Below are 14,652 nucleotides of genomic sequence, written 5' to 3'. Positions count from 1 at the left end.
CTCAATACTTTAACCTTCTAGAGATATATAAGGTGAAGATAAAGGTACTGCACACTAGATTTGTTTTTTGTCATAGATGTATCTTCTGTGTCACAAAGTATTATAAATGAAACCTAGTGCCTGCTTAAAAAATATCTCCATTTGAATTATTACTTCCCTTTGAAAAACAAGGACATGATTTGTGAATTTACTTTTAGGACTGATGGAGCTGACTAAGAGACCCATCTTTTTTGGTACTATTATTCTGCAAAGTACAGGGATTTAAAAATATATATATATATATAGATTTCCACTTTCCCTTGAATATGGGAATATAAACCTGGAGAACCACAAGGGAGCCATGAGTATCTCCTCTACGAATCTCACAACATCACAGCTCAAGCAAATGGGAACAGCCACGATTCCACACATATGTAATTGAATACTGTCATCTTTTATCAAAGGGACGCAGCAAATGAGATTGTACTGGCTTTAGGCCAAATCCACACATTACTGAGGATGCAATAAAAATAGGTTATACACAGAGCATGCAGTCACATCATCAGACTATCGATTTTCTTGATAAAGATTTCAGGTTAGGCCACAATAACTTCCTTCATTTTATTTCATTTTCAGCTAGGATAGGGTTCTTTTTTAGCAGACCTACTCGCCTGCAACAGATAATTAGATTCAAGGTGGAGAGGCAGGCTCTGAGCCTTCAAAATGGGGAGAATGTCACTCGGTGATGAAAATCCAGAGGTCAAATGGAGGCTGTGAGATCGCAGGCTGCTTTTAAAATGACAGCAGATGTGCAAGACTTGTACCTTACTGTATCACAGCCATAGTGACAGCAATGTGCAAGACTTGTACCTTACTGTATCACAGCCATAGTGACAGCAATGTGCAAGACTTGTACCTTACTGTATCAGAACCACAGTGATCTCCATGAAAAATAACAAGCCTGTCTTAACAAGCCTGACTCAAAATCACTTCTGGGTAATGGCTTGACATCTACTTCAGAGCTACAAAGAATTATTCCTGCAGCTAACTTCATAATGATATCATGTCATCTATCATTTCCTGCACATACGGTACCATACTAATGTAATCTGCAGAGGACTGAATGATATGATAGGTGATGACAGGCTATTAGGATCAGTGTGATAGCTATCTCACTAATGATGACATAGGCTATTATAGGTCCGACCAAAGGAATGGAATTATACATGTTTGCAAACTGTATCTTTGAACAGTCAACCCCACTTAATAGCACTCCTGTTAATGTCATCCTCTGTTTGTTATCAACACATTGACGTGTCCTGGCCAGAATATAATGGAGTCAATGGGAACAAACTCCTGATAACTTGGGTTATTATGACACTTATATCAATCACATTTCACAGGTTTACTTTTAAATAGATATTCGAATAGTAATGTGTTAGCATGATTTAATTTGTTTTGTACTGTTGTAGGCAAAGCATATGCAGAGTTTCTCCAGAGGTGTAGTGGATCTTTCTTCTTCTTCTTCTTCTTCTTGTTATTATTACCCATCTGTTATTGCTAAAAACAGAATATAAAGCAGGCACTCGTGTAGCAGGGGAGCCCTCCCAAGGAATGAACATGCCAGTGCGGTTCCTCCACCACCCCAGCCTGACAATCTAGTCCCTGTTGAACCAGCTGCAGCCTCGTTGCCCATACGCACGAATGTAAACTCTGTGAGTGAGATCTGGCACACAGCAATACTTCTAGATGTATATAATGGATCACTGTCAGGTCTAGTACAGTGATCGGGGCTACTCCATGCTGTGTGTGCATGGAAGTGTAATAGTGTGCTTAGAGGCAGAGGAAGCAGCTCTTATGCAGTAAGACACAGGAGGCTGGAAACTATAGTGACAAGAAGCAGAACAAACTGAAGCACTTCTAACTGATCCCCAGAGGGGAGGAGACGAGGTGCACCAAGAGGAGAGATTTCATGCAGGGCGTGCAGCGTCCCAAGATGAAAGTGAGGGTAAAATGCCATTCAAACATATGTCTGAATGGCTTTGAATCAAAATGTGTGGGAAGATACAGTAATAATATCCAATGATTGGAATTCAATGAAAGACCAGAGGAGGATCCCTGAGAAACATGCAACACTTTCTTCTCTTTCCATATCCACTGCTTGCCAATTCCAATGGGTCCGATCCAAAGAGCATGTATACACATTAAAATAGTTCAAACAAAACGTTTTGAATCATGCTGCAAGTTATTCTTTTTATGTTTCACCCCCCCCCCCTCCATCTTAATATTGCAGTGAATCTGTCTGTTCGGTGTAAAGCAAACCTCTTTCGACTGAACTTCAAGCTGACTAGGGAAAGCTCTGGAATACAATCTGAAGTTATTAAAATGATGTAGCATTCTTAATGACAGGACCTCCACTGAGTTTTAACACGTCTGTGTCTGAAAATAGTACTGCACGGTCTTTTAATGGAGCGCTTTCATTCACAGGAAGCGCACATGCTGTGTAGACTCATCTTTAGTCTTCAGCCAATTCAAAACATGAAGATAATCTGAGCGGCTTCCTTGCTTATGGTTAGTCATCTGTGATGTGGGTATTGCTTTCATAAGATGAAAGCTGTAATACATGGTAAACTGCTCCAAATCAGGACTCTAGAAATACCTGACACTCAACTGCTGGTTCAATTAAAACAGCAGCTGAGTCTGAGAATTGTCCACGGATCAATTAAAAGAAGTTCTGCAAGTTGGCTGTTACTTTCATGTGTCAGTATTGGTGTTGTTATTCAGTATTAGAAAGTATTAGGTAGGAGAATGCATATGTAAGAGGGACGATATTTACATCAGGTTTAAGACATACAAAGACTGGTATGCAGTGTTACTGATATTATTGTATATCCACACTACCGGAATAATACACATTTAAACCACATGACTGCCACTCCCAATCACATGTTCAAATTGTGATGATCATGTGAATAGCTTTACATAGCAGTCTTAGACTTGACCTAGAGTGTTGTCAGTACAGCTGTGTACCGAATGTCAAGCCAGTATCTCAAAGCATTCGGTCTCTATCATCCAGAAACAAATACATCACATGATCACAATATGACCACATCACTACAATACGCAATTGTTTTTACAGGGTAAACTGAAGGCACTGGTACATTTTGCCAGAGGAATGTACACAACATGAACAATATCAAGTCTACGGCTAGGGACAAAAGTTAAGCATCACCTAGAATTTTAGGATTGAAACATAATAAAAATAAACACAAACGATATGAACATAATTAAGATCTTTTATTTAACATCATGTAATCAAAGAAACTACAAAATGACATTGCAAAAGTCTATCGGAAGCCATAATAGTATTAAAGTATTCCATGTAAGATTTAAAAATGTTACATTTTTCATTTTTTTTACAAAAAAACATACAAGCTCCTTTACTAGCACGCTCAGTAAATGAAAACATCAAGTTCACTTTACTGTTCTGAAGCCCAGAGCCTGGGGAAAGCTGAGTGCCTGTCGGCAATGGAGTGGGTTGGGTTTTAGCTCACATTTGCATGACAATGGCACTCAGAACATGAAAGTTTTAACATGGTTAATTGAAAACCGAGAACATCTGGCAAACAGTCACTTCAGCACTGTAATGCTAAATAGCAGATAGAATTTGATATCTCTTCAAACCAGTGGCTCGGTTATTACACAACCCTTTTAACTGTAATCAGCAAAGGACGTATAAATATGTTGCATGATCCATTAAATAACAGAAGAGGAGCTTTAAATGAATGATGGTTTAATAAGCAGTGGGTGCAATTGTACAAATTAAATCCTACTAAAGTTGTGCAATGCTGATAGTGCTAGTGCTGGGATGTGTTGCAAGTGCAAAGTCATTCGCAATCACAAGTCCTGATTTACACTGTCGAAGTGTCTCGGTCTAATTGGAATGTTTTATTACAGACTACTAAGACTACAAACGCCTGATTAAAAAAATCAAATTAGGACCTATCTTCAAACCCAGTCTCTAATTAGATTAATATATAGAACCATTAACTGTAGTTTGCCTCGAGTTGCTTGGCTTTAAATGTTAAAAATCCCGCTGGCAACCTGGCCCTTTAACTCTTTTTACTCAGACAAATCAAAAAACACAATTACAAATCAAAAAACACAATTACAAATCAAAAAACACAATTACAAATCAAAAAACACAAATACAAATCAAAAAACACAAATACAAATCAAAAAACACAAATACAAATCAAAAAACACAATTACAAATCAAAAAACACAATTACAAATCAGAAAACACAATTACAAAAAGCCCACAAAGCAATGGAAGTAACAATTGAGGCCACGCCCCCAGATACCCCAGCACAGTCTCCGACTCTCCACCAGTTTCTCGAGAAACAGCAGTGTGGAGTAGTGGTTAGGGCTCTGGACTCTTGACCGGAGGGTTGTGGGTTCAATCCCCAGTACCCTTGAGCAAGGTACTTTACCTAGATTGCTCCAGTAAAAACCCAACTGTATAAATGGGTAATTGTATGTAAAAATAATGTGATATCTGTATAATGTATAATGTGACATCTTGTAACAATTGTAAGTCGCCCTGGATAAGGGTGTCTGCTAAGAAATAATGAATAATAATAAGTTGAAAGGGTGCATAAGGACCTTTTTATTTGATTGTATTACATGTTCCCATGTGTTGCTACAACTGTTTACATAAGGTGTGTGTATTGTTTTAGCTTTTTTTTTTTTTTACATTTTGACTACTACATTACTACTACTATCATCCTCCTGCTCACTGGTAAATCCATCTCAGTTACATATGTGAGCAGGAGTATGATGGGAAATGTAGTTCTGAGAGGTCCATGCGGGTACATGTGAAGCTATCTTGAGGCGGGGAATGCAATTTAAAAGTTTAAAAAGTGGTCAAAATGTAAAAAATAAATAAAAATAAAACAATACACACACCTTATGTAACCAGTTGTAATAACACATGGGAACACGTAGCTCAATAAAATAAAAAGGTCCTTATGTACCCTTTAAGCAATACCAATGGTGTATATATTAGGGTAAGCGAGAAATTCACAGGCACCGAAGCCAACATTTTATTAAGCTACAAAAAAACAAGTGAAACTAAAATAGTTTTTAACCGCTGGTATTACTGTACACAAACTAATTTATGGTAAACATGATAATTACCATTGCTATACCAATTATAATAACACTTGTGTAAGTTAATAAAATTCTGGCTTCGATGCCTGTTAATTACATAAATATACCACGGCCACCTTATAACACTAGTAGTACACTATCCTTTCTGTATGCGCCCCGGCGCCTCTCTCTGTACAAATTAAGCATTGTTAATTTGTATACATTTAAATGAAATTATAGCTTTGCAGGACGAATTCAATTTTAAGCACGCCTATTGTAAAAAAAAAAAAAAAAAAAGTACAAGCTATTTGGGGTTTAAAACATTAAAAAAGGGACTGGAACAGAAAGATGGTTTAACAGGTGTTGATATATTAACATAAGATGTAAATCTAATAGATTACTTGATGCATTTTGTAATACAGAACTATCACACAATGCAGGAGACCGAGTACTTGCATAAAGTTCAGTTAATGAGTCGTTTAATTTACTTCAAAACAAATTAAATGTTTGTTTTGTAAAACAAACAAAGAAAATGAGCATATGCAGCATTTCCATTAATAAAGAATTTATTGATAAAGAATATTAAACAGCAATATTTCAAGCATTCACTGTGTTAGTTCTGTCTTTGTGTATGCTTATCAAACTGCGTTTGAAGTTGTCAGTGTTTTTGCTTTGCTGTGCAGAGTGGCTCCTGCAGGAATAATTTAATATGTTGCCTTGTTTTATTTTATTTTTTGGTGGCGGTGAAATATTATTATTATCACCTTCTAAATCATTCCTTTTTCCATCCTTTAATTATCCAAGTTCTCTGTATATTTCCCACCTTAAAAGTAATCTATTTCTCACGTTGAAAAAACGCCTTATCTCATAGCAAAAGTAAAGGCTCGGAAAACTGAAAGGCTGTCAGTCTAAGTATTTGCCACTGAACTGGGTGACATATAATCCCTCTCCCGCAGTCCTATTGTAGTCATGATCTGACACATTTTGAAACCTGAAGAAACATTATTTTGGGGTCTCTAGATGCTATACTACCTGGAGCGCTGGTTATTCCTGCACCTGTGTGCTATAATACAGGTGCCTTTTCCCCGGCTGTTCACATATTTCTTTTGTCAAAAACTGAGAGGGCATGTTTTACTGTTACGATACCGATGATAACCCTAACAGAAATATACCACGGCCACCTAAGTTACTAAAGACTCACCTGCTGCTTTTCTAAACAGCTTCAGCTTCTCGGAGACGGAGTCTGTTCTGGGGTATCTGGGATAGTGGCCTCAATCGTTACTTTATTTTTATTTGTGTTTTCTGATTTGTATTTGTGTTTTTTTTTTTTTATTTGTGTTTTCTGATTTGTATTTGTGTATTTTTTTATTTTTATTTGTGTATTCTTTGTTTGTATTTGCGTTTTTTGATATGTACTTGTGTTTTTTTATTTGTATTTGTGTTTTCCATTCAGTGCCACCATATTAAAAAGTTATAGGCACAATTCTAACAGTAAAAAACAGGCAAAAATAGCTTGGGCCTAAAGGGTTAATACCAGGGCTGTCAATGAACCGCGGTTAACTTCTGCCATTAACGCGTACATTTTTTGAGAGATTCGTTTTATTAATGCATGTTAATCACACTCCTGTCTTGTCCCTCTTAGCACACCGTAATTCATTTCCTGCGGCACCATTTTAATGCATGTCAGGATTGAATGAGTGCAGTCAGAGTTTGAATATAAAATTAGTCACAGAACTGCATTATGTAGCAAAGCACACAAAAGGCAGGACTTGTGAATGGAAAGTTTATTTTTTAAAAACCGTCTGACGGAACATTGGATAGAAAGAGGGTTACTTGTATCTACTGTCAAAGTGAGTTCCTGTATCACAGAAGTGCATCTAGTCTGCTGTACCACCTGTGTACTAAACATGCTATCACTTCTCTAACTACACTTCCTAGTAGTTTTTCTGCTACAGTCAACATCAATATAGCATCAATACAGCAAATGAAACCTGTCAGTTTCGCCAGAGTACTCTTTTAGAAATTCAGGATCACTGCTAACCCGAATCAAGCTAAATACGATACTATAATCAGTGCTAATAAAAATAATAATAGTTGCATCAGTAATAAAACACACTTAAATGAGATGGATGCAGTAATTGTAGTAATTAAATACACAATTAAAACCAGGATTACCTGATAATTTTTTTAAATCTCAAGATTAATTACGATCATTTTTTTTTAATCGCTTGACAGCCCTAGTTAATACATAATTTGCTGAAGTCTACTTACATATCACTTTATAACCAATGTGTTTTTAATGTGGATGTTGATATTTCATAAATAAATCACAGTTTCATATGCCTCAGATCTAAACCCTATACATTATTACAGAAATGTGTTTCAATATTAAGCCATTTGAATTTTGAAGGAGAATTCCTCTCCATAAAAGAAAACTACATGTAAATCCATATTACCCAAAAGATACTACTAAAACAGCATGCCAAAAAGGTGAGACTTATTATTATTTTTGTATGTGAAACATGCCAGTCAAAAGCATAGAGTTCAGCTCCCGAGTGGCGCATCCAGTAAAGGCACTCAGCCCGGAGTGCAGGATGCGCCCACTTTTCTCCCAATTTGACATATCCAATTGTATTTTAAGCTCAGCTCACCGCTGCCATCATGCCGTGACTCAGGAGTGGCGAAGACGAACACACGCTGTGCCATCAGCCGACCGTTTTTTTTCACTCTGCAGGCCTGCCATGCACCCAACCCAGAGCTACAGCGTCGGAGGACAATGTAGCTCTGGGCAGCTTACAGGCAAGCCCGCAGGCGCCCGGCCAGTCTACAGGGGTCGCTGGTGCGTGATGAGCCGAGGACACCCTGGCTGAACTAAACCCCACCCCGGGCAGCGCTCTGTCAATTGTGGAATAGCCTGGACTCAAACTGGCAACCTCCTTTCTATAGGGTGCATCCTGCATTCCACGCAGAGCGCCTTTACCGGATGTGCCACTCTGGAGCCCCTTGAGGTTTTTTAATGCACTGGAGAGACCACACTTCTGGTCTGTGTACTACAATACAAAAACTATACCAGGGAGCACAGAGCACGGAGCACAGAGCACGGAGCACAGAGCACAGAGCACAGAGCACAGAGCACACAGCACAGAGCACAAAGCACAGAGCACAGAGCACACAGCACAGAGCACAGAGCGACCAGACTAATCCCAAGGCTAAATGATACGAATTACAGTACTTCATGAAGGCAGGTTGAGGAAACCTGGGGGACTTGATCAAAAGATGTTGACAAAGTAATGTGGAAAATGAGTGGAGACAGACTCAAGAGAGTGTATGAAATGAGTTACCAAATCCACGTTGGTGCTGCAGAGTCATTGAAATCCTTTAAGCGATGACTAGACAAAGGTCTGGGATTAATTAGCTAGCAGGAACTGGGCGAGCATTGATAGGCTCTCACTGGTAACTTTTTAAAATGGGGAAACACTGACACTGCGCTTCTTCCTTTAGCTGGATGAAACAATGGGTTTGATTCAACTGATCTAAATACTGTGCTGTAAAGATAATCAAAAGAGGGCTAGTGCACCAAGGTGATGCAACCCAACCTCTAACAGTGCATGATGAGAGTCTCTTTGATTCTGATTCATTGAATAATAGCCCTCCTCCCCCGATACACAACCCAGATGTCAGTAACAATCACCTTTCATTTCTAAATCCAATGCTTTGGCACACTTTGACAGGATACACCATTGCACTTAGATCTTTGATGCAGATCCGTCTTTATTTCTCAGTAGGAGTGTGTCTCTTGAAAGGATATCAATGCTGACAAAGCTGTCTTACAAAAACTATTTTTTATGTCTGAGATACAAAAGAATCCTGAGTCTTAAAGACATTCTTGGAAATGAGAAGATACCGCAAAGCCAGGCCGGCTGATCCCAGGGCTAAAAGAAAAAGAGCTATGAGGGTGAGTGGGTAAAACAAAAAGCTATCCTTTTCAAAACAAATAAAAGACTAACGTAGATGAGCTCATCCAGTGTTATTATTTTAAACCCAGCACAGAGTACAGGGAACTGAAGTGCAAAAGGTGCAGTAGGAAACACTCAGACGCCAACGTGGTGCAATCTCCCTGCTTTGACCAGTGACAACCAAAGCTGAAAGAGTGGGGCTTTGCTTTTATTTTACCCCTGGTTTTCTCCCCACTGCAGCAATCCCGCAACAGCTCAGAACTGAAGTTCAGTGAGCGTTCCTTGATCCAATCGGCTAGCCAATACCTCTACATCCAGGAGCTCTCGAGTGGATGTCATCCATCCCTGCAGGTGTCCACTTGAACTCACCGGGCTCCTGGTCAATAGGGTCCTCTGTAGCACAGAGAGGAGAAACAGTCCCTGCTGATTTTGCACACTGAAGCACCAATAAACCTGATTGGTATTTACCAGGAGAACAGTCTGAAGAAATCGTTTTCTGGTGAAGACTGTTTGTCCCTTTAAATCAGTGGTGAAGACTCACTAATACGGTAGTACATCAGGAAGGTGTTATCCCATTTGGAAAGCCATTATCTCCCAACCATACCAAGTAACCTTATTTCATGTTATGTCCCCATGGGAGATAAGTATCTATGGCAACAGGGATATATGGAGGCACACATATATGTGCATGTCCAAGTAGTCACTAATCTAGAGAAGCATTCTCTCAAATGTGATGAAACTTGGTATGGGTATTTGTTGTCACAAATTCTTAAGGGAATCAGAATTCAGGGCATGGTGACCTCATTTTGAATAAGTTCTGACTTCTGATGTTTGAGTTAATAAAGTCTAAATCTTCTGAACTACGAATGATGGTTGAGCTATTGATTGCAATATTATGTGGAAGTTAGGGTCCTACAAAACATAGGGACCCTTATGAGCTGCCTGTGTCCGTCCATCTGGCACCAGTGTTATAATACACTCAAACACAGCGCCCTACACAGTTCAGATTGCATCTGGCTATAAACTCTCAATGTTATACAAATTATGGCAACAAATGATTTACAGCAAGGCTAAGGGTGAGAATTGTATTGCCCATTTTTTCTCACTCAGACCCTTTACTTACTAAATATCTTGGTAGCCCTGAATAATACAATATATTTTTATATAGCGCCTTTCATAGTGGACCACCATCACAAAGCACTTTACAGAGGTAGGCTGTGAACTGTGCATTATATGCAGAGTCACGTACAATTGGACATTGATTTATCATCTCATACGCAGGATGGAGCACAAGTGACTTGCTCAGGGTCACACAGTGAGTCAGTCAGTGGCAGAGGTGGGATTTGAACCGGTGACCTTCTGGTTACAAGCCCTGGACTTTGACCACTGGACCACACTGCCTCCAAATAGATCATTGTCTCCTCTTTAAAAATATGCTAAATATTTTAATGAGCAAGACATCTCACAAGTACAATGGTACCCCGAAATGTTCTCCTTTTTCTAGGAAAGCAGGACAACAAAAGATTATTATTTATTATTTGTTTATTTTGCTGACACCTTTATCCAAGGCGACTTAGAGAGACTAGGGTGTGTGAACTATGCATCAGCTGTAGAGTCACTTACAACTACATCTCACCCGAAAGACGAAGCACAAGGAGGTTAAGTGACTTGCTCAGGGTCACACAATGAGTCAGTGGCTAAGGTGGGATTTGAACCGGGGACCTCCTGATTACAAGCACTTTTCTTTAACCACTGGACCACACTGCCTCCTAGGATAAGTTCATTCGGACTTCTTGCTCACTAAATATCTTAGTATCCCTGAATAGATAATCGTCTCCTCTAAAAAAGACTAATTGTTGTACTGAGCTACACTCTGGGTTAATGCACAAAATAAAACTCACTCCAGTGAGCCAGTATAATCTAATTACATTTAACACCTATAATCTAATTACATTTTACACCTATAATCTAATTACATTTTACACCTATAATCTTTTTACATTTTTCAGTAACTTGTAAGTGTAGTGGTTCCTTTTTCAGACAGGTAACAAAATGTTGTAACAGATTAATTTCATGTGAAAAAAACAACACAGTTACTTTTAGTTCAATTTAATGAAAAGGACTATGGCTAATGTGTAACAGGGAAATCAGAAAGTGCTTCAACAGTGCAAATCAAACCTTACATGTCACATGAACGCGCTTTCATATCATCTTGCTAGAAAATGGCGTATGAGGGAACGAGTTGCAGCCTGACCAAACTGAAAAAAAAAAAAAACATCTCTGTGTACCGGTAATGTAAACTGTACCTGAGAAGTAACTAGTTAATATTTTTTTCTAAGTAATAAGTTACTGTAACTAGTTACAATCTTGTTCAAGTAACTGTAATGGATTACATTTACAAAGTAACCCCCAGCACTGGCCTTCTTTTGCCTAGTTTTAACATAATTAAAATGTAAGCATTTGTGCACTCAGTTGTACAATGTGAAATCAATGCAGTGCTTCAGTGACCTCCACTTATTCTCCCTCCACTGCTCAACTGAACACTGTGTTAATGGAAACACTTGTGGCTGTTCATTGAGTTGCCATGACAACCTGATTGAGATCAAACCTGCATACTCCTCCCTTACAGCTCAGGCTCCTGGTCACTATTTGCCTCTTGCATTTCCACTTTAGGAGAACTTCTCGTGCTCTTTTAAGCAAGTGGAAAGGCAAAGGGCAACACTTGAAATGGTATGAAACTAGCAATTTAAGCCTTTAAAATGCGCCTTTACCTTTGCACTTGCATTAATCGCTCATGTTTCACCTGCATGCAAACTGTTCATTTTGCAGCTCCAGCTGCTTGGTTACCATTCCAGCTCCAGTATGTCTGCAGTGCCAGCAGCAACTCTGTGGACTCTGCAGCATCATACGTGAATGTCTCAGCCTCATGAGCAATTTAAATATCAGCTGTTTCATGACACAGTATCCACAGAACCTTGATTTGTGTGGCTGAACAGCCAACCATACACTGTTTCTATTGTACAGAACATAGACATTGTCACCAGTATACAGTGGACTGTGTGGCTCCCTTGTTGTATGGCTTTACTCTTATAATTGCATGGGGGTTATTTTTTACAGAATTACATTTTTTACTATTTACTAACAACATCAAAGTAAGTTAGAAAACAAAATCAAGGTATATGTTTTTAAGTGATCCATGTTTAGTGGGTTTCACTCACAGAATAAGGTTATTTAAATACATTGTAATTCCTACTTTATTGTACAGTAGTTGTTTGAGACAATTGTAATAATAATAAAGCTACAAAGGTAAGGACCCTTGATTGGGGAAAGTGCACACAAAACCTGCCTGTCTGATCTACAGTGATCAATACATTCAATAACAAATGTATTGACCAGAGGCCTTTTTCAACATCTTCAAACTGAAGACACTGAAAAAGACTTCTGGTTGAAACAGCAGTCGTTGAATTGAATACGTTTCTTACAGTATTTCTAAATTCAGACCTATGGAATGTTTAATAGTCATGGATAAATGATCAAGTTTGAAACAGGGTTAGTTTCAATAGCACGTCATATCATTGGAAGCTTTAGGCTACAGTCTTACAATAAACTGTTAATGTATTTATTGAGTAAATGTTGGCGTTCTTAACTTCTCTACAACTTTCTTGTACTGTGTGCCTTAAGGAAAACTATAACCTGAGGTGTCTGAACTTAAACAGACCACACATGGCTACCCACAGTAGTATTTGATGGGACACTGATTGTTTGGTTGCATAGTGTGTGTTGCTGTGCAGGTGACGAGTCATGTTTTTTTACTCCACAATGTTACTGTACACAAATGGCAGTGCCACCACATAGGGGTACTGCATGGACCACTCTGGCACTATTGTTGAATTATACTTGGCAGCAGTGAGCACCCATAAACACTTACTGCACATGAGGAACTCTGAGAATGAAGCACCGGACCTGGGTTTAGTTTAAAACACCTTCTATCTGACTTACTATTAACCTGCAGTCACACTGTAATTGATGATCAAAGATACATTTTATATATATATATATATATATATATATATATATATATATATGCGTGTGTGTGTGTGTGTGTGAGATTAGCAAGGTTGTGCGTGAGAGAATGTGATAACATGTAAATGAGTTAGTTTCATGCTGACTGCTCTGTGAACAGTGTGTTAATATTCATAACACATACACCTGCAAGCACCTCTAACTTAAGGGTCAATAGCTGTCTGACAATACTGACATGTGATGGGTGTACAGCATTTAATCCAAACAAAGAGAATGACAATAGAAACTCACCCCCCTTTGAGAACAAAACAAATCGTTACATGAATCCCTGTCTCGTTTGAGGAATTTACAGACGTAATGAAATCGTGCAGTATGAACTGCCTGTATGTGTATTGTGAACAGATATTAAAGAGAGGAAGAATATGCACTCATGTTGTTATTTGTTTATTTAGCAGACGCCTTTATCCAAGGCGACATACAGAGACGAGGGGGTGTGAACTATGCATCAGCTGCAGAGTCACATAATGTAATATAAATATACCAGTATTTATACAACAGGGACAGGCCTCTTACTCATGAGAAATCTCCTGATCCCAGACGGTTATACATTCTCTCAGTACAGTTGGCATTACAGTGCATTTAAGTGTCTAGCAGTACTGGACTTAGGAGTCCAATATACTCCCCACACCCCTGCAGCAACTACTGCACCCTTTTAAATGAGCGATCTGTAAGGTCTGGCAGAAACACAACTCATATTAACCACAACAGAATCTGTCATTGGGGAGCCAGACCCAGACAGGAGTAACAAACAGGCCTGAAATTAAATATTAGAAACATTTACATGCCATAAAAAATCAATTTAGGGAAGTGTTATCATAAATTGCTTTTTTAATGCAAGTCTTATCTCTTCCAAAGCCATTATCTCTTACTAGAAGCCAGCATTAATGCAAATAGAATAAAATGTGTAGACCCGGCACACTGCTGGCAAGTCAGCTGGACTCTGTTGCATTTATCTCAGTCATTGACAGTAGGAGTACGAGCCACCCTACAGCATTTTAATGCACTTCCTTGTAATACTGGCCAACAGTGGTTTGGTTTCACTAAGAACTAAGAAGGTTCTGCACACACAACTAGATGTCCTGCTTCTTGGTTCTCTGCGGTAAATGAAGCAATACTACTCACCGGTTTCCTGGTCACAGAGCTGCTCACAGGAGGCTGTCGTTCTTTGCCCACAGTAGTCTCTAACCCAAGGGGAGGTGGAGTTGGTTTGGTAATACAAAGAGAGCTTGGCAGGGTTTAACCAATCCGACACATCCAGATAGCTTCCCATGCTCACCACAAAACTGCTTCCTGCGCAGAGAAAACAAACTGAAAGTCATCTCTGTACCTGGAGAGATAACGTGTCAGGAATCTGTGAGACAAATCAGCAGTTTACTTAATTAGCAATGAACAGCTAGGAGATGTATACACAAGAGAGACATGAGGAGGAAACAGTCAATGAACAGCTAGGAGATGTACACACAAGAGAGGCAGGTGGAGGAAA

General features: G+C 38.9%; 1 protein-coding gene across 2 annotated transcripts in view; it reads right to left on the bottom strand.

Annotated features, from left to right (window-relative positions):
* The window catches only part of LOC117422289 (astrotactin-2-like), a 643,010-nt gene that overhangs the window by 361,315 nt on the left and 267,043 nt on the right, over positions 1-14,652 (bottom strand). For both annotated transcript variants that reach the window (XR_009307362.1, XM_058987183.1), the window contains exon 6: positions 14,292-14,459. Coding sequence is in view for 1 of the 2 variants with exons in the window: in XM_058987183.1 (XP_058843166.1) it covers positions 14,292-14,459 (168 nt within the window). In the remaining variant the exon portion in view is untranslated. The remainder of the gene's footprint in view (positions 1-14,291; positions 14,460-14,652) is intronic.

This window comes from Acipenser ruthenus, chromosome 15 (assembly GCF_902713425.1).
Source record: "Acipenser ruthenus chromosome 15, fAciRut3.2 maternal haplotype, whole genome shotgun sequence".
Classification (NCBI taxonomy): Eukaryota; Metazoa; Chordata; class Actinopteri; order Acipenseriformes; family Acipenseridae; genus Acipenser; species Acipenser ruthenus.
This window is presented reverse-complemented; position numbering and strand designations above follow the sequence as displayed.